The 26584-nt window shown below is 45.8% G+C and overlaps 1 protein-coding gene across 2 annotated transcripts in view; it reads right to left on the reverse strand.

The window, feature by feature from the left end:
* Positions 1 to 21760: 21760 nt before the first annotated feature.
* The window catches only part of TRAF1 (TNF receptor associated factor 1), a 45082-nt gene continuing 40258 nt past the window's right edge, over positions 21761 to 26584 (reverse strand). For both annotated transcript variants that reach the window (XM_029063093.2, XM_029063094.2), the window contains 2 exons: positions 23239 to 23387; positions 21761 to 23045 (listed from right to left, as the gene is read on the reverse strand). In XM_029063093.2, the coding sequence (XP_028918926.1) occupies positions 22827 to 23045; positions 23239 to 23387 (368 nt within the window). In that variant the 3' untranslated portion in view covers positions 21761 to 22826. The remainder of the gene's footprint in view (positions 23046 to 23238; positions 23388 to 26584) is intronic.

Raw genomic sequence — 26584 nt, forward strand, 5'->3', positions numbered from 1 at the left:
TTCTTGACCTTTTCATAGTTTTGTGAACTTAAATCTGGTCCCAGGCTTTGTTTTCCAAGCTGAAGAGCCCCAGTCTTCTCTGATTCTGATCACGACTGATCTTCTCCATCCCCTTGATCATCTTGGTGATGTTTTCTCTTTGAGGCGCCTGCAAAACCTCAAATATTACCCTGCCTAACTTCTCCACCTCCTTCTCCAGATGTCCTTCCTAAGATGGGGTGATCAAAATTGCACAAACTGTAGTATTGAGTCTGAATTTCCAAACAGGCTATCTTCATTCATCTGAATCTCCAGGTAATTGCTCAACTCTCTTCTTGAGAATTGCGGAGACACAGTTCTGGAATACTGGCTTTGTCTATCCAAAATAATAGCAGTGGAATTTATTAAGCCTTACTGTGTGTGGAAGATGGGGTAATTGCAAGGTAAACAGATTAGGCAGGCCCCTGCCTTACATGGGGTTCACAATCTAAATGGGATTGAACAGACGCATAGAACAATAACAGGGAAATATAAATGAACTATAAATCACATAATCAACATTTCAAGATAAAAATGTTAAACAAAGTAGCCAAACACAATTCACTTAGGGTAGACTATTGGAAAGAGTCCCTAGGGGTCAGAGGACCTGACTTCTAATTCCAGCACTGTCCCTTGTCTGCTTTGTGACTTTTGTCAAATAACTTAACTTCTGTGAGCCTCAGTTTGCTTATCTGTAAAATGGGGATTAAATCCTACTCTCTCCTTTTTAGACAGTGAGCCCCATGGGGGACAGGGACCGTGTCATCTGATTATCTTGTATAATAATAACTGTGGCATTTGTTAAGAGCTTATTATGTGCCAAGCACTGTGCTAAGAGCTAGGGTGTATACAAGAAAGTCGGGTTGAATGAAGTTCCTGTCCAACGTGGGGCTCACAGTCTCAATCCCCATTTTACAGATGAGGTAACTGAGGCTCACTGAAGTAAAGTGACTTGCCCAAGGTCACACAGGAGGCAAGTAGAGGAGGTGGGATTAGAATATGCAACCTCTGACTCCCAGGCCTGTACTCTATCTACTACATAATGCTGCTTTCCCAGTCCCTACCCCAGTTCTCATCCCATACTAAGAACTGAATAAATACCACAGTTATTATCATACTCCATGGCTTCAGCCACAGTCTTTGATCATCGCCTCTCCTCAGCCTCAAACAGTCTAAAGACTCCTGTAAGATGTTGAGATTTGTGTCCCAGGGTGCTGGGGTGAAAAACAGTGAGGCTGGATCCCCATAGGGCAGCTGCAGGGGCTCCAGAACTTTGGGTCTTATAGGGGACCAGGTTTCTGTGGGTCTTTGCCATTGTCCACCCCAGTTCTGCAGAGCTTTGGGGATTCTGCTTCACATTGGTTTGGCAGGGGGCATCCAGGCTGGGTAGGTGTTGGGCAAAAGAGAATCTGGAGGCTTTCCCAGAGTAAAGTGCTGGAAACCAATCAAAAGTAGGCTCTGAAGCCACGCTTTCCTCTCCATCCAAATGGCCCCCCAACCCCACCCCAACAACCCCACCCCCCCGCCCCATACATCCCCAATCCTGGTCCATACAACTTGACATATCCCGATTTGATTGTTATATCAACCTCCTTGCTGGTCTCTTGCCTACAGCCTCTTCCCTCTCCAGTTCATATTTCATTCTATGGCACTGATCTTTTTTATGGTATTTGTTAATCAATCAGTGGTATTTATTGAGCGCTTACTACATGCAGATCACTGTTCTAAGCACTTGGGAGAGTGCAGCACAACAGAACTAGCAGAAATGGTCCCTGCTCATAATAAGCTTACAGTCTAGAGGGATCAATGGTATTTACTGATCAATTTCTATGTTACGTGCTTACTACGTGTTACTATTTCAGGTGCTGTATTAAGCTCTGGGGTAGAAACAAGCTAATCAAGTTGGACACATTCCATGTCCCACGAGAAGCTCACACTCTTAGTCCCCATTTTACAGATGAAAGAACTGAGGCACAGAGAAGTTAAATGATTTAGCCTAGGATCACACAGCAGACAAGAGGAGGAGCTGGGATTAGAAATTAGAACTCAGTTTCTTCTGACTCTCAGATCCTTATACCTGTCTCCCCTTTTTTCAAAAACCTCTGCTGGTTGCCCATTCCTCTCAGCAATCAGGCAAAACTCCTGACCATTCTCTACCACTGCTGACTGACTCATTTGTTTCCCTTCCCCATCAGGCAGTTGAGAAAATGGGACAGGCAATAAAAGAAATAAACAGCCTGTCTGCCCTAGAATGAATGACTGATGGCAGAGGTGGGATGTGGTGGGGAGAAATAATAGAATTTGGGGTGCAGATTGACAGCCTCCCCTCCCGGGGCCCTATTATAAAACCCTCCTGCTTGTTCTGAGATGGGTTTCCTCTTTCCAGCGTCAGCATCTGAATCACCTTGACGCGGCAGGCTGTGCGGTCGAGTTAGAGAAAATCGTCTCCACAACTTCTAACTTTTTTTTTCTATTTTCCTGCCTCAATGTTTTCAACTAAATGTAAGGTAACAGGAAATTGGAGAAGGGAAGGACCAGTCTGCCACTCATCCTACTGTGAACGTTTGCAGCCAGAATAGCCCTGCAATGGGATGGACTGACACTAGCTGGCACTAGCAGTGCCCTGGATTCAATAAAGAGCCTGGCGGCTGCCTTATGACTAAGTTATATAGGTCTCTGACTCAAATGGCAAAACACTGCGGTGTCTTCGGTGTTTCTGTTGGCAGTATTGAATTGTGCCCAGTCTTTGGCGAGAGCTGTTCAAAACATCCCAATGATCCTGCTGAAGTTTGGCAGAGGAATTGCAGGGAAGGAAAAGAGAGGCTATATTTCCCAGGAAGCAAAGGGACTGACTCATGAATTTTTTTGCATCATTGTAGGGGGTGAACCTGGCCAGAGCCACACCCCTGAATTATCTTGCTAGTGGGGGAGAAAGATCTGCCTCTTGGCTCTCTGGGCGCTGATCATCAAGGAGCCTCTTCAGGGCTGGCTAATTGAGCCTTGGCCAAATACGTCATAATAACGATGGTATTTATTACGTCCACACGATGTGCCAGGGCTGGGTTAGATACAAGATAATCAGATTGGATATAGTCGCAGGCTCACAAGGGACTCACGGTCTAAGAGGGAGACTTTACATATGAGAAAACAGAGTCACAGGATGGTGAAGTGACTTGCTCAAGGTTAAATGACAGGCAAGTACCTGCGTCATCTGGCTCCCAGTCCAGTGCTCTCTCTGCTGTGCCATGCTATCCCCACTCAATCTCCTCAGCTCGGAGCGAATTAGAGCCAGGATTCAAGGAGGCTCATTAGGGTCTCCTCGTGCACCCAAGCTCCCTTGGAGCAGATGGTATGCATGTGCAGCCCTTTTGAACCTCCAGAAATTTGAGCTGAGTCTTCCCATCTCCCAGAGACTTCTGATCAGTCTTAATGCCTGGGTGGCCCCAGTAAGTCAACTCGAACCCCACCTCCCTGATAATACCATGCCCGAAACCATGTATTTCTGAACCACCCCCATGCTGGGGGTGGTTGGGATCAAAAACAAACCACAAGTAATTTCCCAGGGCAGAGGGAATCTGTGCAAAAGGATGAATCTCTATTTATATTCATTACTGCGCTCCTGAAAGGGATCCAGAGATACACCATTTTTAAGCCTGTCGGAATTCAGTAGCTTTCTAAAGGAGCTCACCCATTCATTCCAGGATCAGCCTTCCTCTTTTCCAGCCCACTTCTCCACTCCAGGCTCCCCCATGGCACATCCCTTGCCCAGTCCGGAGCTGGGTCCCTGCTGGTCAGTTAGGAACTGTGCGCTTCACAGTGTTATATCACAATGTTGCACATGTGCAAAGCCAAACCCCCATTGACCGCTGAGGGGGTGTTTATTGCTATATTGCACTAGTCTTGGAGCCTCACAAGTGGATCTCATTAGTACTGTGTCACGTTTGAGAGGGTGTGGTGATATATTTCCCAATTGAGGCTGCCTTCCATGGGTTGGAGGAAGGAGAGAGAGAGCCAGATGGACTTAATGGGCTAGAATCTGTGGGGCATAGGAGCCTCTACCAGGGTGTGAGGGAGGAGCATGGGTTCTTTTAGATACTGGGTGAGTTAGGTCCCTCAAACAACTGGCCACTGGTGGAATATCAGTATTAAGGGAGGTGCAGGAGGTGGAGGACAGACTCATGAGGCGGGGAATATGTCTGGTCTGATTGTATTGTGTCTTCCCCAGCACAGGACACATAGTAAGGGCTTAACAGATGCCCCAGTTCTGAGGAAACTGGAAGTCAGAAGATCTGAGCTCTAGTCCTGACTCTGACACTTACTTCCTCTGTGACCTTGGGCAAGTCACATAACTTTACTGAGCTGGTTTCCTCATCTGTAAAAGAGAGCTAAAAATACCTGTTCTCCCTCCTTCTTAGACTGAACCTCATGTGGGACAGGGACTGTGTCTGGTCTGGCTATCTTGCACATAGTAATTGCTTAATAAATATCTTCATTACCGAGAGAGTGCATGTGGTCCAGCCCCCAGCCTCTTGGCAAGTGAACCTCTAAAATCATCTAGGGCAACCATCCCCCACCAGTCCTTCCCCAGTGAGACAGAAGGGATAGGGACAGTGATGGAAATAGTTTTCTGTCATGGGCCAAGCTGGGTGGAACAGCTGTCCTGCTCCTCTTGCCTCCCTCATCAGGACATCACTCAGGGCTCAAATCATAAAGAAGAGCTGGAGGAGCTGGAGGATCTGGAGAAGAGACACTGCAAAAACTGAGGGAAAAGCACAGAATATAATTGAGGCAGAACATTTCCCTTTAAAACACTTTAAAAAGCTGTTTCTGTGCCACACTCATTCTTCTCTTAAAAATGTTCTTTTGGCAGTCACTAATATAACTGCGTGTTTATTATTGAGCTGCAAAGGAGCAGTCCCTTAAAATCAGACCCAGTCTTCCCAGAAGACGCCAAACTCAATTTGCTCTGTCCCTTCTATCCTCATTTTCTTACTTTCCTTCCCCTAATTTATTTTTCATGCCCCCTGGGAAAGGAATGGGCATCCCTCATGGATGAATGGGGCCCCTCCTTGAAAGGGAGGCCCAGGTGGAGGGTGAGAAGAATCAGCCTTATGATAGAGAGGTCCATGACTTAGAAGAGCTGCCCAGAATTTTGGATATTCATGACATGGAACCTTTTCTGGGTGGAACAGAGAGTGGAATCCAGGTCACTCCCCCTTCAGTGATGGGAGGGTATGGCAGATGAATGGAATCTTGAATACTGGACACTCTCCACCTTCACTCTTTCAAAGATAAAGTTACAATCGTTACCACAAAGTGGGACCTGGGAAGGAGAGAAGCAGGGAAACAGCATGGGCTAATGGATAGATCACAGGCCTGGGAGTCAGAAGCAGCTGGGTTCTAATCCCAGTTCTGCCACTTGTCTGCAAGTCACTTAACTTCTCCATGCCTCAGTTATCTCATCTGTAAAATGGGGATTAAGACTGTGAGCCCCATGAGGGACAGGGACTGTGTCCAACCTGATTATCTTGTATCTACCTAGCACTTAGTACATTACCTGGCACATAGCACATAACAAATACCACAATTGTTATTATTTTGGGAAAAGGTTAGGCTTTAGTACCCCAAACTAGGAGGCAGCTCCCTCCTTCTTAGACTGAGAGCCCCATAAGGGACAGGAGCTGTGCCGGACCTGACTGTCTTGTATCGACCCCAGGACTTAGTACAGTGCTTGACATAGAGTAAGCATTTAACAAATACTAGGATTGTTATTATTATTATCATTCTTATCTGCAGCCTTTGAGGCAGATGTGTATCATTCTCCTTGTATCAGGGAACCCTCAGCAGTGGTAGGGGCTAACTCTGTTCTTTGACTCTCTGAATAGGGCCTCTTCTCAGTGACAACTCAGCTTCAGGTCTCCAGCCAGATCTTTCATGCTTATTAAATAGTGACCAAGTGACAGCTTACTATTATTTCATTTGCTCAATGACTCCAGGGCCAAAAGGCAAAAAAGAGGCATCGTATTTCAAAGTCTGTCCCTGGGCAGGAGCGGCTCTCTGGATTTTGCCCAGGATCTCTTTCCCAAAATCAGTTTAGCGCAACTCTGGCAGTGTAGCCCTCTTGGAAAAGCATTTGCTGTTCTGCTCCTTGCTCACTGAGAATAACAGGCCTGGATGGGAGTCTTTCTTTTAGTTAAAATTACTCTCTGTTTCTCTGAATTGCAATGGCGACCCACCTCATGTCTGGACTTCTGATAGCTGTGAAAGTCATCCCACTCCTTCTGCTCAGCAGGCTTGCGTGTCCTGATCTTGGTTACCAGTTGGCTTTGCTCCTGAGCTCCTCATGCTGTCCATCCCTGTAATGGCCAGACGAGCTAATCAGGGACCAGGTCCTTCCCCTGCACAGTACCATGCACACCCTGACAAGCAGAAGTGGAGAGGAAAGATACTTTCCTCCTGTCTTTCAACTGAAGGCTTCAATTAAGTTCTTCCTTTCCTTCACATACCTTCCCCACTGAATTGATATTCACCACAACACAGCTCCCCTGGGCAAGACAAGTCTCCTACTTCTTCTTTTTCTTAATGATATTTGGAAAGCAGTTACTATATTCCAGGCACTGTGCTAAGCGCTGGGGTAGATAGAAAGATAATCAAGTTGGACACAGTCCCTTTCCCACATAGGGCTCACAGTCTTAATCCCCATTTTATAGATGAGATAATTGAGGCACAGAGACTTGAAGTAATTTGCCCAAGGTCTCACAGCAGAAAAGGGGTGGGGCCAGAATTAGAACCCAGGTCCTTCTGACTCCCAGGCCCATGCTCTATCCACTAAGCCAAGCTGCTTCTCAACCAGGCCTGTTAGTCTCATTGAGCAAAGAGCAGAACAGCAAATGTTTTTCTAAGAGGACTGTATTGCCAGAGTTGAGCTAAACTGACTTTGGGAAAGAGATCTTGGGCAAAATCCTCGGAACCTCTCCTGCCCAGGGTGAAGAGAAAGGAAGCAGCATGATACCCAAGCAGTTACCACTTAGTGAGATAATTGGGCACTGACAGGACAAAAGATACCCTTCACAGACCCAGTGAATCCCAAGTTCAAATGATCCAGAGGCAGAAGAAATAAGCAGAGCAGAACAAAGTGGCTCTTCTAGATCAAAAGATTAACGCAGAGTCTAAGGCAGAGTTGAAAATAGTGCTCAATGGATGGGCAGGAGAGCAGTCTCTTCCTGAGAGTCCATGGTAGAGGGGACCATGACCACAGGTCGGACTTTTCCACCATGTGATTCAATATGGCATCTCCTTGTCTTGTCTTATTGCTGTCGAGTCATCTCCGACCCATAGCGGCACCATGGACACATCTTTCCCCGAACACTCCACTTCCATCTGCAATCATTCTGGTACCCATAGAGCTTTCTTGGTAAAAACACAGAAGTGGTTTACCATTGCCTCCTTCCGCACAGTAAACTTGAGTCTCTGCCCTTGACTCTCTCCCGTGCCACTGCTGCCCAGCACAGGTGAGTTTTGACTTGTACCAGATAGCTTTCCACTCGCTAACCACTGCCCAAGCTAGGAGTGGAATGGATATGCATCTCCTTGACTCTTCCTCTTGTAGTAGAGACTGGTAGAGTACTGGAAACTCTCCAGGTGTGACCCTGAGAGGGGATGGCATCTCAAGCAGTCGGGAATTCAAAAGAGCTACTATGTAAATGTCTTTCCCAGTCAAGTTGGTTTAAAAAAGAAGAAATCTGCTGAAAAAACTTGCTTGTTGTGTCTCTGTCTATCACTAGAGCTGGCATTGGCAACCCCTATCTTGTCTGCCAAAGAGTGGTATGACTACCCCAATTCTGCCTGGCACCCACCAAGGACATAGTGGTTGCTGCTTGTTTGGTGGCTGTGGATTTTTATTCTGCTTCAGTTTCTACCTTCACTGTCCTTCCTAGGTTCCTGCCACCACTCCACATCCTCTACTTCTCTCTCCTGGATAGCTGTATCTCGACTCAGAAGGAAAGGGTCCAAGCTCACGAGCCCTGGAGGCAAGAAAGCAGCATGGAGAGCAGCAGAAATGGACTTGCAGTTGCTGATTTGGAGTTGGTTTGCAGGCTGCTACTCCCTCTTCTCTCTCTATCCCCCAAAAAGAGCAGGGCAGGGAAAAATCTCCAGATTGAATTACACTTCAATCTCTTCCTGCTCCTTCTGATCCTCAGCCCCAGTGTCACTGGAACTCTGCCATGTAGGTCGCTGGTAGTTCCGAGAGGATGGATATCTGTACTCTGTTGTCATGACAGAAGGGTCGGGGCATATGTGACTTCGCCAGTTTACATTTGAAACGTTATCATTATTATTATTGTATTTATTAAGCACTTACTATATGTCAAGTACTGTTCCAAGTTCTGGGGTAGATACAAGTTAATCAGGTTGGACACAGTCCCTGTCCCACTTGGGTTCATAGTCTAAGTAGGAGGGAGGAGTAGATAATTCCCATTGTACAGTTGAGGAAAGTGAGACACCGAAATGTTAAGTGTTTTGCCCAAGGTCACACAGGAGGCATTTGGCAGAGCCAGAATTAGAACCCAGTTCCCCTGTCCAGGGCCCTGTAATGACTTGGAAGTCTAGAAGTGTCTGGACCATGATGTGCTTATTTCAGGGGATCCAGGACTGAGCCCTAACAAGTTGCAGACCAAATTAAGTTGGCTCTTCACTGCCCATCTGTGCCCTCCCAGTCTTCTTGGGGTGAGTTGCAGGACTGTTCTCCTTCCCTGGGAAGGGCCAATGGGGAGGTTTGCCTGGAGTTTGACATCCTAAGGTCCCTATCTCTCCCAGTGAGTGGAGTGCCAGGGAGTTGCTGCCAAGCTGGGCAGCAGGTGAAGGGGGCACTGATGACTTTGTTCAATTGTTTCTGCTTTCCTGAAGTTGCCAGTGGCATCAGCTTTCCAGATTCCCATTGTCTATAAGAAGTCTCCAGAGCTCTCTGGAACAGACCCAGTAGAACACAAGAAAGGATAACAGCATGGGGAAGCAAGCATAGCCTAGTGGAAAGAGCATGGGCCTGGGAGTTGAAAGGACCTGGGTTCTAATCCTGATTCCACCACTTGTCTGCTGTGTGACCTTGGGCAAGTCACTTCACTTCTGGGTTAAGCACTGGCTTAGCAATGAGCTAAGTGCTTGGGAGAGAACAGTAAAACAGAATAAACAGACATGTTCCCTGCCCATGACAAACTTGTAGTCTAGAGGGAGAGACAGACACTAATTTTCATCTTCAACCTCATCAATGGTAGTTATTGAGCACATGCTATGTGCAAAGCACTGAACTAAGCATTTGGGAGAGGGCATTGCAACAGAATTAACAGACACATTCCCCGCTCGCAATTGATCAATGAATGGTATTAATTGAGTGCTGTGTGCAGAGCACTGGACTAAGCATTGGGAACAGAATTAGCAGAAATGTACCCTGCCCACAACAAGCTACCAGTCTACGGATGGAGACAGACTTTAAATATCAACCTTATCCTCATCAATGGGAATTATTGCGCTCATACTATGTTTAGAGCACTGGGCTAAGCGCTTGGGAGAGGAGAATACAACAGAAATGGCACACATGTTCCCTGCCCAAAAGGCACTTACAGTCTGTTGATATGGGAGATATTGTGTTTAATCCTAGGGAATATGCAGGATAATGAGATTGGATACAGTCCCTGCACCAAATGGGCCTCATTTATAAGTGGGAAGAAGGGCAAATGGTTTGATTCCAATTTCACAAATAAGGAAACTGATTTTGGAGGAGTCTTTAGGGAAGCCCTCTTATTAAGACGGTGAGCCCATGAGGGATGGACAGTGTCCGATCTAATTCACTTGGACCTACCCCAGTGCTTAGACCAGTGTTTGACACATAGAAAGCACTTAACAAATATGATTAAAAAACAAACAAAAAACTCCTCTGTGCCTCAATTACCTCCTCCATAAAATCTGGGTTAAGACTGTGAGCCCCATGTGGGACATGGACTGTGTCCAACCTGATTAGCTTGCATCTACCCCAATGCTTAGTACAGTCCCTGGCACACAGTAAGTGTTTGACAAATACGATTGAAAAAAAGCCCAAAAAGAGCTTCCACTTTTGAAGTCTCTTCCTTGTCTCCAAACCAGGAGGACCTCACTGGGGATGGATTGTCTCTAATGTCATCCTTCCTCCCTACCCATCCCTTCCACTGGTATGCAGATGGTCTGGTGCGTCCCACTTTCATTCATTCATTCATTCAATAGTATTTATTGAGCGCTTACTATGTGCAGAGCACTGTACTAAGCGCTTGGGATGAACAAGTCGGCAACAGATAGAGACAGTCCCTGCCGTTTGACGGGCTTACAGTCTAATCGGGGGAGACGGACAGACAAGAACAATGGCAATAAATAGAGTCAAGGGGAAGAACATCTCGTAAAAACAATGGCAACTAAATAGAAACAAGGCGATGTACAATTCATTAACAAAATTAATAGGGTAACGAAAATATATACAGTTGAGCGGACGAGTACAGTGCTGTGGGGATGGGAAGGGAGAGGTGGAGGAGCAGAGGGAAAAGGGAAAAAAGAGGGTTTAGCTGCGGAGAGGTAAAGGGGGGATGGCAGAGGGAGTAGAGGGAGAAGAGGAGCTCAGTCTGGGAACGCCTCTTGGAGGAGGTGAGTTTTAAGTAGGGTTTTGAAGAGGGAAAGAGAATCAGTTTGGCGGAGGTGAGGAGGGAGGGCGTTCCAGGACCGCGGGAGAACGTGTCCCAGGGGTCGACGGAGGGATAGGCGAGACCGAGGGACGGTGAGGAGGTGGGCGGCAGAGGAGCGGAGCGTGCGGGGTGGGTGGTAGAAAGAGAGAAGGGAGGAGAGGTAGGAAGGGGCAAGGTGATGGAGAGCCTTGAAGCCTAGAGTGAGGAGTTTTTGTTTGGAGCAGAGGTTGATAGGCAACCACTGGAGTTGTTTAAGAAGGGGAGTGACATGCCCAGATCGTTTCTGCAGGAAGATGAGCCGGGCAGCAGAGTGAAGAATAGACTGGAGCGGGGCGAGAGAGGAGGAAGGGAGGTCAGAGAGAAGGCTGACACAGTAGTCTAGCCGGGATATAACGAGAGCCTGTAACAGTAAGGTAGCCGTTTGGGTGGAGAGGAAAGGGCGGATCTTGGCGATATTGTAGAGGTGAAACCGGCAGGTCTTGGTAACGGATAGGATGTGTGGGGTGAACCAGAGAGACGAGTCAAGGATGACACCGAGATTGCGGGCCCGAGAGACGGGAAGGATGGTCGTGCCATTGACGGTGATAGAGAAGTCTGGGAGAGGACCGGGTTTGGGAGGCAAGATGAGGAGCTCAGTCTTGCTCATGTTGAGTTTTAGGTGGCGGGCCGACATCCAGGTGGAGACGTCCTGGAGGCAGGAGGAGATGCGAGCCTGAAGGGAGAGGGAGAGGACGGGGCGGAGATATAGATCTGCGTGTCATCTGCGTAGAGATGGTAGTCAAAGCCGTGAGAGCGAATGAGTTCACCGAGGGAGTGAGTGTAAATGGAGAACAGAAGAGGGCCAAGAACTGACCCTTGAGGAACTCCAACAGTTAAAGGATGGGAGGGGGAGGAGGCTCCAGTGAAGGAGACCGAGAATGACCGGCCAGAGAGGTAAGAGGAGAACCAGGAGAGGACAGAGTCCGTGAAGCCAAGGTGAGATAAGGTATGGAGGAGGAGGGGATGGTCGACAGTGTCAAAGGCAGCAGAGAGGTCAAGGAGGATTAGAATGGAGTAGGAGCCATTGGATTTGGCAAGAAGGAGGTCATGGGTGACCTTAGAGAGAGCAGTCTCGGTAGAGTGGAGGGGACGGAAGCCAGATTGGAGGGGGTCTAGGAGAGAATGGGAGTTAAGGAATTCTAAGCATCGATTGTAGATCACTCGTTCTAGGATTTTGGAAAGGAAGGGTAGTAGGGAGATAGGGCGATAACTGGAGGGGGAAGTGGGGTCAAGAGTGGGTTTTTTTAGGATGGGGGAGACGTGGGCATGTTTGAAGGCAGAGGGGAAGGAACTCTTGGAGATTGAGTGGTTAAAAATAGAAGTTAAGGAAGGTAGGAGGGCAGGGGTGATGGTTTTAATAAGGTGAGAGGGAATGGGGTCCGAGGCGCAGGTGGAGGGGGTGGCACTTGCGAGGAGGGAGGAGATCTCCTCTGAGGATACTGCAGGGAAGGATGGGAAAGTAGGGGAGGGGGTTGGTGGGGGGGAGGGGAGAGGCGGAGGGGTGACTTTGGGGAGCTCAGACCTGATCGTGTTGATTTTCGTGAGGAAATAGGTGGCCAGATCACTGGGGGTGAGAGATGGGGGAGGGGGAGGAACAGGGGGCCTAAGGAGAGAGTTAAAGGTCCGGAACAATCGGCGGGGGTGACGGGCATGGGTGTCGATGAGGGAGAAGAAGAAGCTTCAGCCCCAAGTGGGTTCAGAAAAGACCATTCACACATTTCTTCTTTTCCTAGGGACCACATGTCGGAGATGTGAGAAAGCCTAGGTTATGGCCAAGTTACAGCAGAAAATTTCAGAAAAAGACTTCAGAAGCTACTCCTAAGACATCTCTCATGGCTCAAAATTCCTTTGTTCCAGTACATTTTCAGAAAGAAAAAAATTTAACAGGCTTAAAAATGCAACATGAATCCCCTCATGCTGAACCTTGAAAGCTGCCATCAAGTGCTGGGGTTTGGGTTTTTTTTAATGGTATTTGTTAAATGCTTATTCTGTGTTAGACACTGTACTAAGTGCTGGGGTAGATAAAGGTTAATCAGGTTGTACACTGTCCATTTCTTATATAGGGCTCACAGTATTATTCCCCATTTTACAGATGAGGAATCAGGGCCAGAGAAAGGTTAAATGATGTGTCCTAGGTCACACAGCAGATAAGTGGAGGATCCAAGATTAGAACCCCGATCCCTCTGACTCCAAGATCTGTGCTCAAACCATTAGGCCATACTGCTTCTTTTTGACAGTGAGTTCCAAAATTCCTTTGGAAGGGCCTTTCTTTCAGGTGAATTTCTAAACCTGGAGGGTTTTTTTTTGTTATTATTTAATGTATTTGTTAAGCTTACTATCTGCGAGGCACTGTACTAAGGACTGGGGTAGATACAAGAAAATCAGATAGGACACAGTCTATGTCCCACTTGGGACTCACAGCCTTAGCCCCTATCTTGCAGATGAGGTAACTGAGGCACAGAGAAGTGAAGTGACTTGTCTAAGGTCACACAGCATACAAATGGCAGAGCTAGAATTTGAGCACAGGTTCTTCTGACTCCCAGGCCCATGGTCTGTCCACTAGGCCATGCTGCTTCCTTTTGACAATTCATTTCAAAATTTATTTGAAAGGGTGATTTTTCTCCTTCCTATTTTTTTTTAGAAATCCATGTCTACTCTTGCTCCTGAATTATTCCTTCTCCAGACTCATATTTGGTGCTCTCCTACACATGTCCAAACTGCTTCCTCAGCCCCATTCCCCCAAAGTCTGAGTTTAGACGAAAAAGGGTCTGGAGTTCAGGGTGGCAAACGTGAAGTGGAGCATATTTTTGAGGTTACCCAGTCTTGCTAGGGACCTCATTCACCAATACTCGGATTTCTCTCTGCAGCCGCTCAATCTGCCATCGAATCAGTCAGTCTGCAGTATCACTGAGTCCCTAACTGGGTGCCAAGCTTTGAACCAGACTCCAGTTGGGAATGACCTCAAGCCTGGACTCTGCCAGAGGAGGAACAGGGTAAGTGACAATCCCGCCTCCTCTTCACTTCCCCAAGATCTCCAGGCACAAGGAACGGGTGAAGAAGTGGGTGATGATTGAGAGGAGGAAGCTGTGAAAGTGCCCATAATGTGGTGGATGAAAGACCCAGTGGAAATGAAGTAAAGAGGGAGATAAATCAAAGAAAGAATTCCAGGGAAGCTGATTTCAAGGGATTTCAGGAAATGATGGGCAAGTTTTCATGAAAAAAAACAACCATCAAGCATTCCCCAGGAAACCCAAGAAGTCTGGATATTTCTTGAAAGAACAGTCTCAAGGCATGGGAACAGAAGGTTGATGATGAAAGAAGGAAGCTAAACCTAGGTGGGGAAAGCCCTGAAGCCCTGCAAACCCCTCAAGCAGCCCAGTGCAAGTCAGCCACTAAAGAGGAGCAGAAAAAAAAGCCAAAGCAAAGTTTGAGAAGCAATTTGCAAGGGGATTCAGCGAGGTGGAAGAAAGACCTCCTGGATAGTTCGGGTGACGAATGCTGGAGTGAATTAGCAGAGAGATGGAGTGTTTCAAATTGGTGGTGTTAGAGAAAAGGCAGAGAGAGGTATATGCTTGGGATGTGCTGTATCTAGGCGTGCCTGGAGCCAGGAGATGGGACTGTATGGACTGTCCACTCTCCCTTCTAGCCCCAAGATCCTATCATCACTGACAGCTGACCCTCGGACTCTTTTACACTTTCTAAACTGGAGTTCTAACTTGGTTGTGGAATTTTGTCTTTGAGGTGATGGTCAGGTTCTATTCTCCGCTTTGCCATTTGTCTGCTATGTAGCCTTGGGCAAATACTTAACTTCTCTGTGCCTCAGTCATCTCATCTGTAAAATGGGGATTAAAACTGTGAGCCCCATGTAGGACATGGACTGTGTTCAAACCAATTAACTTGTATCCACCCCATCACTTAGTACAGCACCCGGTTCATAGTAAGGGCTTTATAAAAACCACTGAAAAAAAAAGACAGTGTAAACCTGACCAGTAGAGATACAATTCTGTTTCCATTCCCAACATTTTCATTGAGTGTCTGAGACTGAACCAGGCTCTAGTAAGGTCCTGGAGGGCTGTACCATCAAATTTTTCCTTGAGACCCGAGAAGTGGGCAAGGCTCGGGACCACAACCCCGACAAATGCTGAGATTGTGATTTTACCCTCAGATATTGGGTGTGGTTCCCCTTCTGCCTGACCAGAAGACTCGTCTGGGCTCTGCAGGGCGGGGGAAGTGAATTATTGTGCTCTCTGTGTTTAGTCTGCTGGATCCCCAACACCGTTGGCTCTTCTTGCAATTTTGTGGTTTTGCTCCACACAGGAGTTAGCCTCATGCCTGTTCCCGGGATCTTGCCGGCTAACCTCAGCCCTCCGTTTTGAAGAGAGGAAGAAGAAATGTAATTTGGGGGTAAAAAAAGTCAGGGGCCAATTGAGGTGAATTCTTGAAATTCAACTTTCCTCCTGATGACAGGTGAAAGGTACATCTTCCCCGATTCTTAAATCCTGGAAATAAATATAACCGCCTGCAGGGAAAATAACACAAATGGCACGTGAAAAAGCCACTGTGTAAAAGCTGCTTTTTAAATAATAAATACCATGCCCTGAACTTTAACCCTCAAAGTAATGGAATCTACCTCCCTGCTATTATCTTAAAAGCATTTGTGTAGCTTGGGGCAGCAACTCTTTTCCCAGGTTGCAACTCGGAACTTTTCCCCTCAGTAGTGACTAGAGAGAGAGAGAGAGTGTGTATTCACAAAGATGTATCTGTCTTTTGGGCTACTCACTATATTTCCACAGACTCGAAAGACACAACACAAACCCACAAACTCCTCACAAACCCACAATGACCCTGGCCTCTCATCAGAAACCAACAGAATCCTTTTTAACTAAATCTCCACCAGTCAGCCACATCCCCTTTCTAACCAGTCCACAGATCCTCCACAGGGGAAAGAACACGGCCCTGCTTTGGGACACTTAAAATAATGGCTCAGAGCCGGGTCTGTCACAGACATGTCAAGAACTAGAATCAAATCCAGTTATCACCCTGAGCCTGGTGTTTACATGTGACCTCACTGTGGGCTGGGAGACTGACGTATCCCTCAGAAAGAGAGATAATTATGATGTTTGCAAAATGTTTGTGTTGGAAAGTAGGTACTGAAAACCAGTAATGAAAGCCATGGCTACAGAGTTGTCCCTCTGTTAGAAGATGCCACTGCTGATGGGGAGATGGTTTCCATAAGTGAGAGGGTCACTGAGAAAGAGTTTCTTGTACACATGCACTTTGTTTAGGAAAATACAAGAGTGCTCCTTTTATGGCTCCTTGCCCTTTGAGGTGAGCATTGTTTTGTCACCACTGGTTAAGAGAGTAAAGAAATCTCCTACCCGCCTGTAGGAAATGCATGTGACTCCTGGTTTTTTCACCATTCAAGTAGTGGTGAGAGAGGCATAGTGCCTTGTGGAAAAAGAATGGGATTGGGAGTCAGGAGAGCTGGGTTCTAATCCCAGCTATTCCACTGACCTGCTGTGGGTGACTGTGGGCAAGTAATTTAGCCTCTTTGTGGCTCAGTTTCCCCATCTGAAAAATGGGGAGAAGGTACCTACTGTCCCTATACCTACTGTCCCTGTTGCTTAGACTGTGAACTCCCAATGGGACAGGGACAGGGTTTGACCCTGTGGATCATCATCTTGAAACATTATCCAACCTTGGTTCACTGACACTGCCCTCTCTTGGTTCTCCTCCTATCTCTCTGACTCTTCTTCTCAGTCTCTTTCACAAGCTCCTCCTCTGCCTTCCACTCTTTAACTGTGGGAATCCCTCAAGGCTCAGTCTTGGATCCCCTTCTATTTTCCATTTACACTCACTCCCTTGGAGAACTCATTCCCTTCCATGGGTTCAAGTACCATTTCCACATGGCAGAATCACAAATTTAAGCCTCCAACCCCATCCTCTCTCCTTCTCTACAGTCCCCTGCCTTTCTCCCACCTTCAGGACATCTCTACCTGGATGTCCCCTTTTAGGCTGTAAGCTCCAGGTGGGCAGGGAATGTGTCTACCAACTCTGCTGTATTGCACTCTGCCAAGTGTTTCTTTCGGTGTTCTGCACACAGTAAGCACTCAATAAATACCATTGATCGATTGATCATGCAGCATCCTACTCAAAAGGGGTATGGTATAGAAGAGATACCAATAGATAATGAAGAAAGTGGATTAGAAAAAAATTAAAAGTCACAATCCTGTCAACCAGGAAGCCAAGAGAAGAGAAACCACACTTTTCCTTAAGCCCCCTTTTCAGGTTAGAACACAAAGCACATAAAAAATAGAGAAATTCCCTAGCCTGCTTTCTGCCCTCTGTTGCCTGTTTCCAGTTTGTATAGTTTTGTTGTGTGAGATTCAATTTTTCATGTTATTTAATGCTTACTTTGTGCCAATTACTCTACTAAATGCTGGGGTAGACACAAGCTAATCAGGTTGGATACAGTCAAAGTCTGCATGGGGATCACAGTCTTAATCTCCACTTTACAGCGGAGGTAAATGAGGCACAGGGAAGTGAAGTGACTTGCTCAAGATCACACTGCAGAAATGTGGTAGAGTCAGGATTAGAACCCAGGTTCTTCTGACTCTCAGGCCCATGCTCTATCCATGAATCCATGCTGCTTCCAAATGGAAATTTTTATTGGTCACTGGGTATCATTTTGAGGCTGCGCTAAGCATAGCTGCAATACAATCAGATCGGACACAGTTCCTGTCCCACACAGGGCTCACAGTCTAAAGGGGAGCAAGAATAGGTGTCTAATTCCCATTTTAGAGATGGGAAAACCAAGAATAATGCTAATAATTGTGGTATTTGTTAATTTCTTACTATATGCCAAACACTATACTAAGTACTGGGGTAGAGACAAGATAATCAAATTCCACATTAGGCTAACAGTCCAAATAGGAGGGAGAACGAATACTAAATCTCCATTTTGCAGAAGAGGAAACTGACACACAAAGAAGTTATGTGACTTGCCCAAGGCCACACAGCATTAAGAGGCAGAGCCGGGATTAGAACCCAGGTCCTCTGACACCCAGGCACATGCCCTTTCCACGAGGCCACAAGGTCACAGAGTGGGCAAGTGGCAGTGGAGGGAGCAGAACTTGCATCTCCTGACTCCCAGTCTTGTCCTCTTTCCCCTAGGCCACACTGCTTTTCAAGGACAGAAGGGCTACAGACTTAGGATTTCCAGTCCTGAAGATCCTGAAAGGGGAACTGGAGATTTAAATACAGCCATCAGTTGTAAGTTATTTTTTAAAACATGGGCATTTTGGTTTCTTCATCAGTGCTCCACTTCCTTCTTCCACATGTGCAAAACCTATCACCCCATCTCCTTCCACCTTTCCTCTCCAAACTTCTTGAGTGAGTTATCTACACCAGCTCTCTCAAGTTCCTCTCCTCCAGTTCTCTTCTTCACTCCCTCCAAACTGGCTTCCATCCCTTTCACTCCACAGAAACCACCTTCTCAAAGGTCACCATGCTCTTCTTCTTGCCAAATTCAACAGCTTCTACTCCATCCTAATCCTCTTCAACCTCTCAGCTGCCTGCAACACTGTCTATCACCTCCACCTCCTAGAAACACTATCCAACCTTGGCTTCACTGACATTGTCCTCTCCTGGTTCTCCTATCTTTCTGGCTGCTCATTTTCAGTTTCTTTCACAGGCTCCTCCTCTTCTTCTCACCCTCTACTGTGGGGGTCCCTCGAGATTCAGTTCTGGGTCCCCTTCTATTCTCCATCTACACCCACTCTCTTGGAGAATTCGTTCATTCACAAGGCTTCAACTATCAACTCTATGTGAATGATACCCAAATCTACATCTCCAGACCCGATTTCTCTCCCTCTGCAGTCTCACATTTCCTCCTGTCTTCAAGATATCTCTACTTAGATGTCTCACTGTCACTTCAAACTAAATTTGTCTAAAACAGAACTTATCATCCCACCTGAATCCTGTCTTCCCCCTGATATTCCCATCACTGTAGATGGTACCATCATCCTTCCTGTCTCACTAGCCCAAAATCTTGGGGTTATCCTTGGCTCCTCCTCTCATTCAACCCATATATTCAATCCATCACTAAATCTGTCAGTTCCACCTTCACAACATCGCTAAAATCTGCCCTTTCCTCTCCATCCAAACTGCTACCATGTTAATCCAATCACATATCCTATCTTGTCCTGATTACTGTATCAGCCTCCTTGCTGACATCCCAGTCTCCTGTCTATCCTCACTCCAGTCCATACGTGACTCTGCTGCCCGGATCATTTTTCTACAGAAACGTTCAGGCCGTGTTCCCCCATTTCTCACGAAACTCCAGGTGTTGCCCATCCACCTCAGAATCAAACATAAACTCCTTGTCACTGACTTCAGAGCACTCAATCACCTTGCCTTCTCCTACCTCACCTTGCTACTCTCATACTACAACACTGCCTGCACACTTTGCACTTCTAATGCTCACCTTCTCACTGTGCCTCGATCTCGTCTATCTCACTGCCGACCCCTGGCCCACATCCTGCCTCTTGCCTGGAATGCCCTCCTTTATCATATCAGACAATTGCTCTCTCCACTTCCATTCTTATTGAAAATACATATCTTCCAAGAGGCCTTCCCTGACTTAACTCTCCTTTCCTCTTCTCCCACGCCCTTCTGTGTCACCCTGACTTGCTTTCTTTATTCATCCCCCCTCTCGGACCCACAGCAGTTATGTCATATCTGTAATTTATTTATTCATATTAATGTCTGTCTCCCCTTCTAGACTGTAAGCTCGTGGGCAGAGAATGTGTTGTTAGACTGTACTCCTCCAAATGCTTTAGTACAGTGCTCTGCACACAGTAAGTACTCAATAAATACTTTTGACTGACTGACCAAGCAACAATGGTAGCTGGGTTTCTGATCTGGCACAATTCTTTCACCTGCTATTGGCATGTGAATTCTGGTCAAATAATTTAAAAATGATTCTGGTGAGTGTGAGTCAAGCATATATTTTTTCTTGGAAGAGTATCCATGCTTCTTTTCATTTTAACTGAATGTTTGAAAATGATAAAGGGGTAGAGCGATGGGGGGGATGCATGCTCACTGTCAGATCTAGCTTTAGTGCTTCTCTATAGTGCTTAGGGATGCTTTTCTCTCTGTTTGAAAAGACATCATTTTGGGTTCATTTTCAGACCCTGAAATCTTCCTGAAACTATGACCCTTGCTGAGTTGAGAGTGGAAGGTATTATCTACCATGATTCTTCCATCTCTGCCTTCTAGTTAGGAAAGCCTATCATCTATTGGCTCTAACCTTCTCTGTTACACACATTCATTATATAGAGCAATTAACAGAAGATTCTCCTTGCCCCAGTTCACGAGCAACCAGTTCGTTTCAGTGGGAGGAATGGGGGAGGGAGGAAATGGCATAAGCTGCAGAATCTTATGTGAAACTTTTTACTTAAGCCAGGAGCCCAAGTAACAGCTTCTGATAGTGTTACATGAGAGGATCACCCCCCTAGACTGTAAGCTTATTGTGGACAGGGAGCATGCCTACCAAATCTGTTGTATTGTACTCTTCCAAGCGCTTAGTACAGTGTGAACCCATTGTTGGGTAGGGATTGTCTATATTTGTTGCCGAATGGTACTTTCCAAGCATTTAGTACAGTGCTGTGCACACAGTAATTGCTCAATAAATACGATTGAGTGAATGTTGGGTAAGGATTGTCTCTGTTGCCGAATTGCACTTTCCAAGAGCTTAGTATAGTGTCTGCACACAGTAAGCGCTCAATAAATACAATTGAGTGAATGCTCTGCACAAAGAAAGCGCTCTATAAATGATTGACTGATTGATCTACCACTCCCCCAAATGCTTAGTATAATGCTTTGCACCCAGTAAGCACTCAGTAAATGCCATTGATGATGATGATGGTGATGAGCCACTCCAGGCACTGAACAAGGTTGAGTAATGGCATCAAGAGAATGTAAGCACCCTGTACTTAGAACAGTGCTGGCCACATAGAAAGCGCTTAACCAATACCATAAAACAAACAAAAAAATACCATTAAAAAAGGTCCCTCAATTCATGGATGGCCAAACCTAGGAGGACTGTGTGTGGTCATGCAGACCTGTCTAGGATAAGCATGCACCTGGCCCAACCCAGAATGATGGAGAGCTATTGTTAGCGCTCCAAAATGTTTTCTTCTGATGGCTCAGGTTACTCTGAAAAATAATTTCCTTCCCAGAGTTGTTATTTTTCCTTCATTTTTTGGAAGTTCTTTTTCCCACATTGGTTGCGGCTTTTCTTTGCCTTTGTTTGATCCAATTTTTTTTCCTCCACAAAAGGAAGAAAATTGTTTCTTCTGAAGCCCCACTTTTACTCCACACACAGTAAGCGCTCAGTAAATTTCACTGATACCTGGCCTATTCTGTAGCTATGAAAATTAAACCAGAATCCATTTCCTTGCATTCCCTCAAATCCAACATCAAACTCAACTCAATTAGTGGAAAACCATGTAAAGTTCACTGGGGCAGGTTGTCCCCCAACAGCAAATGGGGGACTATTGGAGTTGGCATACCTAGGAGTGAGGATGATGTAAAATGAACGAGTGAGGGGATGGTGGGTCTTTTCCTGGTGTTTGCTCCATAGGGGCAGCCATGCAGAGTATCTCCAGCCCAGGCCTTAAATAAAACCCAAGTTTGGGGCAAATAAGAATTTTAATGAAAACTGAAAATATGTCCTATCACCCTGCCCAGTGGTTATTTGGGCTTCTCATATTCCCTGCATCTTTTTTGAGACCCTAAAGAGTGCAGATTTGGGGGAAAGGAGACAACACATTTTTGCCAGACTAAAGATTATTTTTTGAACCTTTCCAAACTCACATACATGGAGACTCCCTTCGTCTACAAAATCCTCCAATTCAATTTACTTCCCCAAAGTCTTAACCTGTCCTCTTGTATTCTAGAAGAAGATGATGTATAAAAAAAATTCCCCAATTCACCAGTTTGAGAAAATAATTCTTTACTCATATAAAAAAAATGTTTTTTTTCCCCAGTGACTCGGACACCGACAATGAACAAAATAGAAAAGTTAAATAAATAACATGGGATAGTCTACTGGACCTGGCCCTAAATAACTGCATAAGGATTGCATATGGCACACTCTTTTGAAGGGTATGGAAGAAACGGTGACAGGCAAATTGAATCTGCTGATGATGGGCATCTCTGGATTCTCAGTGTGAGTGGAAGAAAGTACCAGAGCGCAGTACTCCAGAGATTTTTCATGAAAAGGAGGAAAGTTGGAAATGCAGGAGATTGTCTCTATCTGTTGCCGAATTGTACATTCCAAGTGCTTAGTACAGTGCTCTGCACACAGTAAGTGCTCAATAAATACGATTCATACAATAAATATGAATGAATGAGATAGTGGGATACTCTAGTACCTCTTTCCCTTTGTCTAAAATAAGGTCACAGCTATACATGTCTGAAATATCATCAAATCAGAAGGTGCAATTGAGTCATGTTTCTGAATGAGAGAGGACTGGGGATTCCTGAGAGTTCTCTGGCCTGGCCATAGGGGAAGGATAGGTGAGGAGTCAGGATAAGGATGGTAGATTGGAAGGAGACAGGAAAAAGGTCAGAATACAGGCAAAGTTGTCACCAAGGGTTGGGAGTTACTGTGAAGATAAAGAAAAGATGCCAGTGGTGAAGAGAGAGTAAGTTGGGTGCCAAAGGGAACATCATGCAGGGAATTGGGGGAGCTGGCTGAAAAAGACAGGGTTGTCCTGCCGGCTTCTCAGAACCAATACATCACCTGGTTGGCTAACTGGAAGAGAAGTTCGGTGCAATTTGCCTGACAACCAAGATAAATAAAAAGTAGATTTTGAGGCCACAATTTGCAGAGCAACAGAGACACCACAAAATTCCCAACCAGACTCTGAGTCCGGAGGCAGCTGGCCAGCATCTAGGGCATGAAACTACTTCGCCAAAGGTTTGAGAGGAGAATGAGGCCAGGAACACTGCTCTGCTCTGACCCGCCTTCCGTGCTCATCAGAGCCCAGGCTCTGGGGCCTATGAGTTGGTTTCAATAATACACTTGAGGAAGAGGGTATCATCTTTCACGTAGGCATGCTTGGGCGACTGCAGCTTATTCAGCGGGAAGAACATGGGGCAGCCACTGGCCACGTTCATTTCGCCCTGTGGCTTCTGAAACGAGGCCGAGTTCAGGTCCGGGCGGAAAGCGTCGATCACATGCTCCCTGTTGTTTTGGTCGAGCAGCATGAACGTCACCTGGGGAGCAGGAGAGAAAATCAAATGCCCTATGAGGTTTTGCACTGGCCCCTGGAGAGAGGCAGGTACCCACCTACAGCCCCGAAAGGTCTTCCCAAATGAGATGCCAGGGTCCGCTACGAGATGGGGAAAAGCCCCAGACCTCAGGCCTTCCACTCTGCCAAGAGCGGGTGAAGGGGGTAAGGCCACCTACCTTATTGCGAAACGGCCACTGCAGCAGGGAATCGTACTCCCCTTTCATGATCACAAAGAACAGTGAGATGTGTGTCCCCTTGCCTGTGCCATCTCCATTCAGATAGACCCTCAGGCATACCTTGTAGCCATACCTTGCAGTATAGAAGACTGAAAAAAAACGTCATGATGAGTACTGGTCCATCTGTTGGATAACCCTCTCCTGAAATAAAACTTGGCAAAATGCTCCCCACTTTCCTTCTTCTCCCCCCTCCTCTCAATCCTGAAAGGCACATGACCTCCAGTAATCCTAACTCCGACTACCATCACTTCCATCTCCACAGGAAGCCCATTAGGTAAAAGTTCCACCAGGTAGAGGCAAAATCCCATCAGGTAAAAGTTCCCTGCAGGGGGAGGGAGGAGTGTCTCACGGTGCCCCCGGGCCCGCAGGCTCACCTAACGAGTCAACCACAAAAGCAGATCTTTCTTCTTTCTCCCCAGAAATCACTGCCCAGCCACTGGCTGAACCATGGCTACAATTTCCTCACTCCAGTAGATGTCACTCTAACTAGCAACTTTAGCTGGCGAACCAGACTGCTCTCTGCAAAGTGAGCAGAAGCACCAGGAGGTAATCGACGATCGGTTTAATATTGTCCTCCCGGATTTTTGAAATGCAGAAACTGAGGGACACTAGGTGTTTCTACCTTCTCTTGTAGGACTCAAATGAAAAAGAAAGAATGAGGTTGGCAAAGTTGTATCCATCTTTCATTTTTTATGTTTTATTGGAATATGATTTGGAATATATGTACATCAACTAATACGAGGGTTGTTTTTGTGAAGAACCTGGTGTTTTAGGAATATCATGTTCTAAGAACATTAATTGAATAAGAATGAATGAGTTAAGGGGTAAGTGGTTTGAATATACCACAATCGGCATTTTGTAATACAGATTCCTCTATTATTAATGAACGATTTATGTTCACCACCAGCAGAACCAATCAATGATATTTATCAAGCACTTACTGTGTGCAGAGTATTGTAGTAACAGCTTGGAAGAATACAATATAATAGTAACGGTGGTATTCGTTAAGCACGTATTGTGTGCCAAGGACTCATCTTTAGTGCTGGGGTAGATTCAAGGTTGGACAGTCCCTGCCCATATGGGGCTCATAGTCTAAGTAGCAGGGAGTACAGGTATTAAATCCCCATTTTACAGATGAGGAAACTGAGGCACAGAGAAGTTAAGTGACCTGCCCAAGGTCACACAGTAGTTAACTGGAGGAGCTGGGATTAGAAGCCAGGTCCTCTAACTCCCAGACTCATGCTCTTTCCACTAGGCCATGCTGCTTCTCAGTACAACAGTAGAACAGAGTTGGTAGACACATTCCCTGATCACAAGGAGCTTACAGTCTAGAGAGGGAGAATGCTTATACACCCTTGCCATTCACTGCTATTTTACTGTAGTAAATACAATAAAGTTGCCAAAATATAAAGAAACACAAAGTATTATATGTGACAGTGTGGTAAGGCTGAGGCAAGAAGCTGGTAACGGTAACATCACATCTTGACTGAATCCACAAAAATGGGCACAGTCGTTTCTTATTAAATTGATTTTTACTTGCACCAATTTGCAGATTGTGTTATAACCAGAACCGACTTGGGCCATGAAAATAACATTTCTTAATTCTTCCATCGGGTTATGGCCAAATGTTGTAATGTAAATATGTGTTGTAGCAGAACTGGGTTATTTGCATTTTAGATATAGATAATAATAATAATAGTAATAGTGGTATTTGTTAAGTGTTTACTATGTGCCAGGCAGCATATTAAGCACTTGGGTTGATACAACAAGGTAATCAGATTGGACACAGTTCCTGTTCCACACTGGGCTCACAGTATTCATCCCCATTTTACAGATAAGGGAACAGAGGCACAGAGAAGTGAAGTACCTTCCCCAAAGTCACGCAGCAGACAAGTGGCAGGGGCAGGATTAGAACCCAGATCCTTCTAATTCCCAAGTTTGTGTTCTATCCATTAGGCTACACCACTTAGAGGGGGTTCATAAAGTCCTGCTTCCCTTTAAACTTTAATAATTTTATATATTGCTAGGATGACCATTTTAAATTTTTCTTAAAAGTATCAATCACCAAGATCTTATGGTATTACTGGGGTCATTTTTAAGCTGTCCAATTTAAATGTCATATTTTTAATTGACTGGTGAAAATGGCAATGGGAGAGGTGGTTAATCACATGTAATGGTTAAATGAAGTGAAGTTGAGAATAAAAATGAGAAGAAATAAATCTATATTGTGGTAAAATGTGATGAATTCCATTTTAAGGGGTATTTAAAGAACCGTTTTATCGAAGTTATGTCAAAAAGTATTCAATTTTAAGTTGTGCAGTAACTTTCTAACTACCCTATATTAAGCTTTGCCTTTAGTTTCAAAATTTACCTTCCCACAAATAATCAGCTACATTGTTACTAGAGTTGAATTTGCGCAACAGTATTACTCTTCACCTGCGCCACTGGCATACACCTTGATGAGTGAGAGCCATATGGTGCAATTCAATAATCCTTTCTATATTTCAGTAAATAAAAAGTCCAACTTTTCCTTCCCCTCCCTCCTGTCAAGGAGAGTGGGCTGAAGTAGGCCTGTGAAGGAAGGCTCTCTGCCGGCTTCTGCTTGGGGGAGAAAAATGTTCAGGAAGGGATGGGTTAAATTCCCAAACGGTAGGTATCTAGAAGGAGCTATGACAGTTAGATGGTCCCTTCCTATATTATACTGAACTCTCTCTAGCACTTAGTACAGTTCTCTGTACCCAGTAAGTGCTCAGAAAATATGACTGATTGATAGATTGATGAGGGTGAATGACCAGAAGAGTAACCAACACGCTGTTCCTCCAAATGTTCTGTCAGAGACCAGATACTGAGCTGGATGGGCCTGGAGTCTAACCCAGGGTGCTACTTCTTATGTGCCCTTCCCTTTATGCCCTCCTACTCCCTTCATCCCCATACTCTGGCACTGTATTGGCCACAACATGTTTTCCTTGTTCCTGGGTCTTGGCCCTTGTAAGACCCTGACCAGTGTAGAATGGACAGAGTCAGGGAGTACATTACCAGGAAAATTCCGTCATCTTGCTCCTGGCTCTATAATGCCCCTTCACTCCCATTTGCATCCAAATTTTCAGTGAAGAAAAGTCTCCCCATGGCTGTACAGTGGGCCAAGCTATAGGTACAGCCAGGTTTTTCTCCAGGAAAGGCCAGACACCTCAAAGAATCTGGAAGAGACTCCTCCCTAGAGGCTGACATCCTCTCTGGTCTGAAGCCACGTTCCATGCTACAGAGACAATTCCCAATCCCCACAGAA

Source organism: Ornithorhynchus anatinus, chromosome 4 (genome assembly GCF_004115215.2).
Source record: "Ornithorhynchus anatinus isolate Pmale09 chromosome 4, mOrnAna1.pri.v4, whole genome shotgun sequence".
Taxonomy (NCBI): domain Eukaryota; kingdom Metazoa; phylum Chordata; class Mammalia; order Monotremata; family Ornithorhynchidae; genus Ornithorhynchus; species Ornithorhynchus anatinus.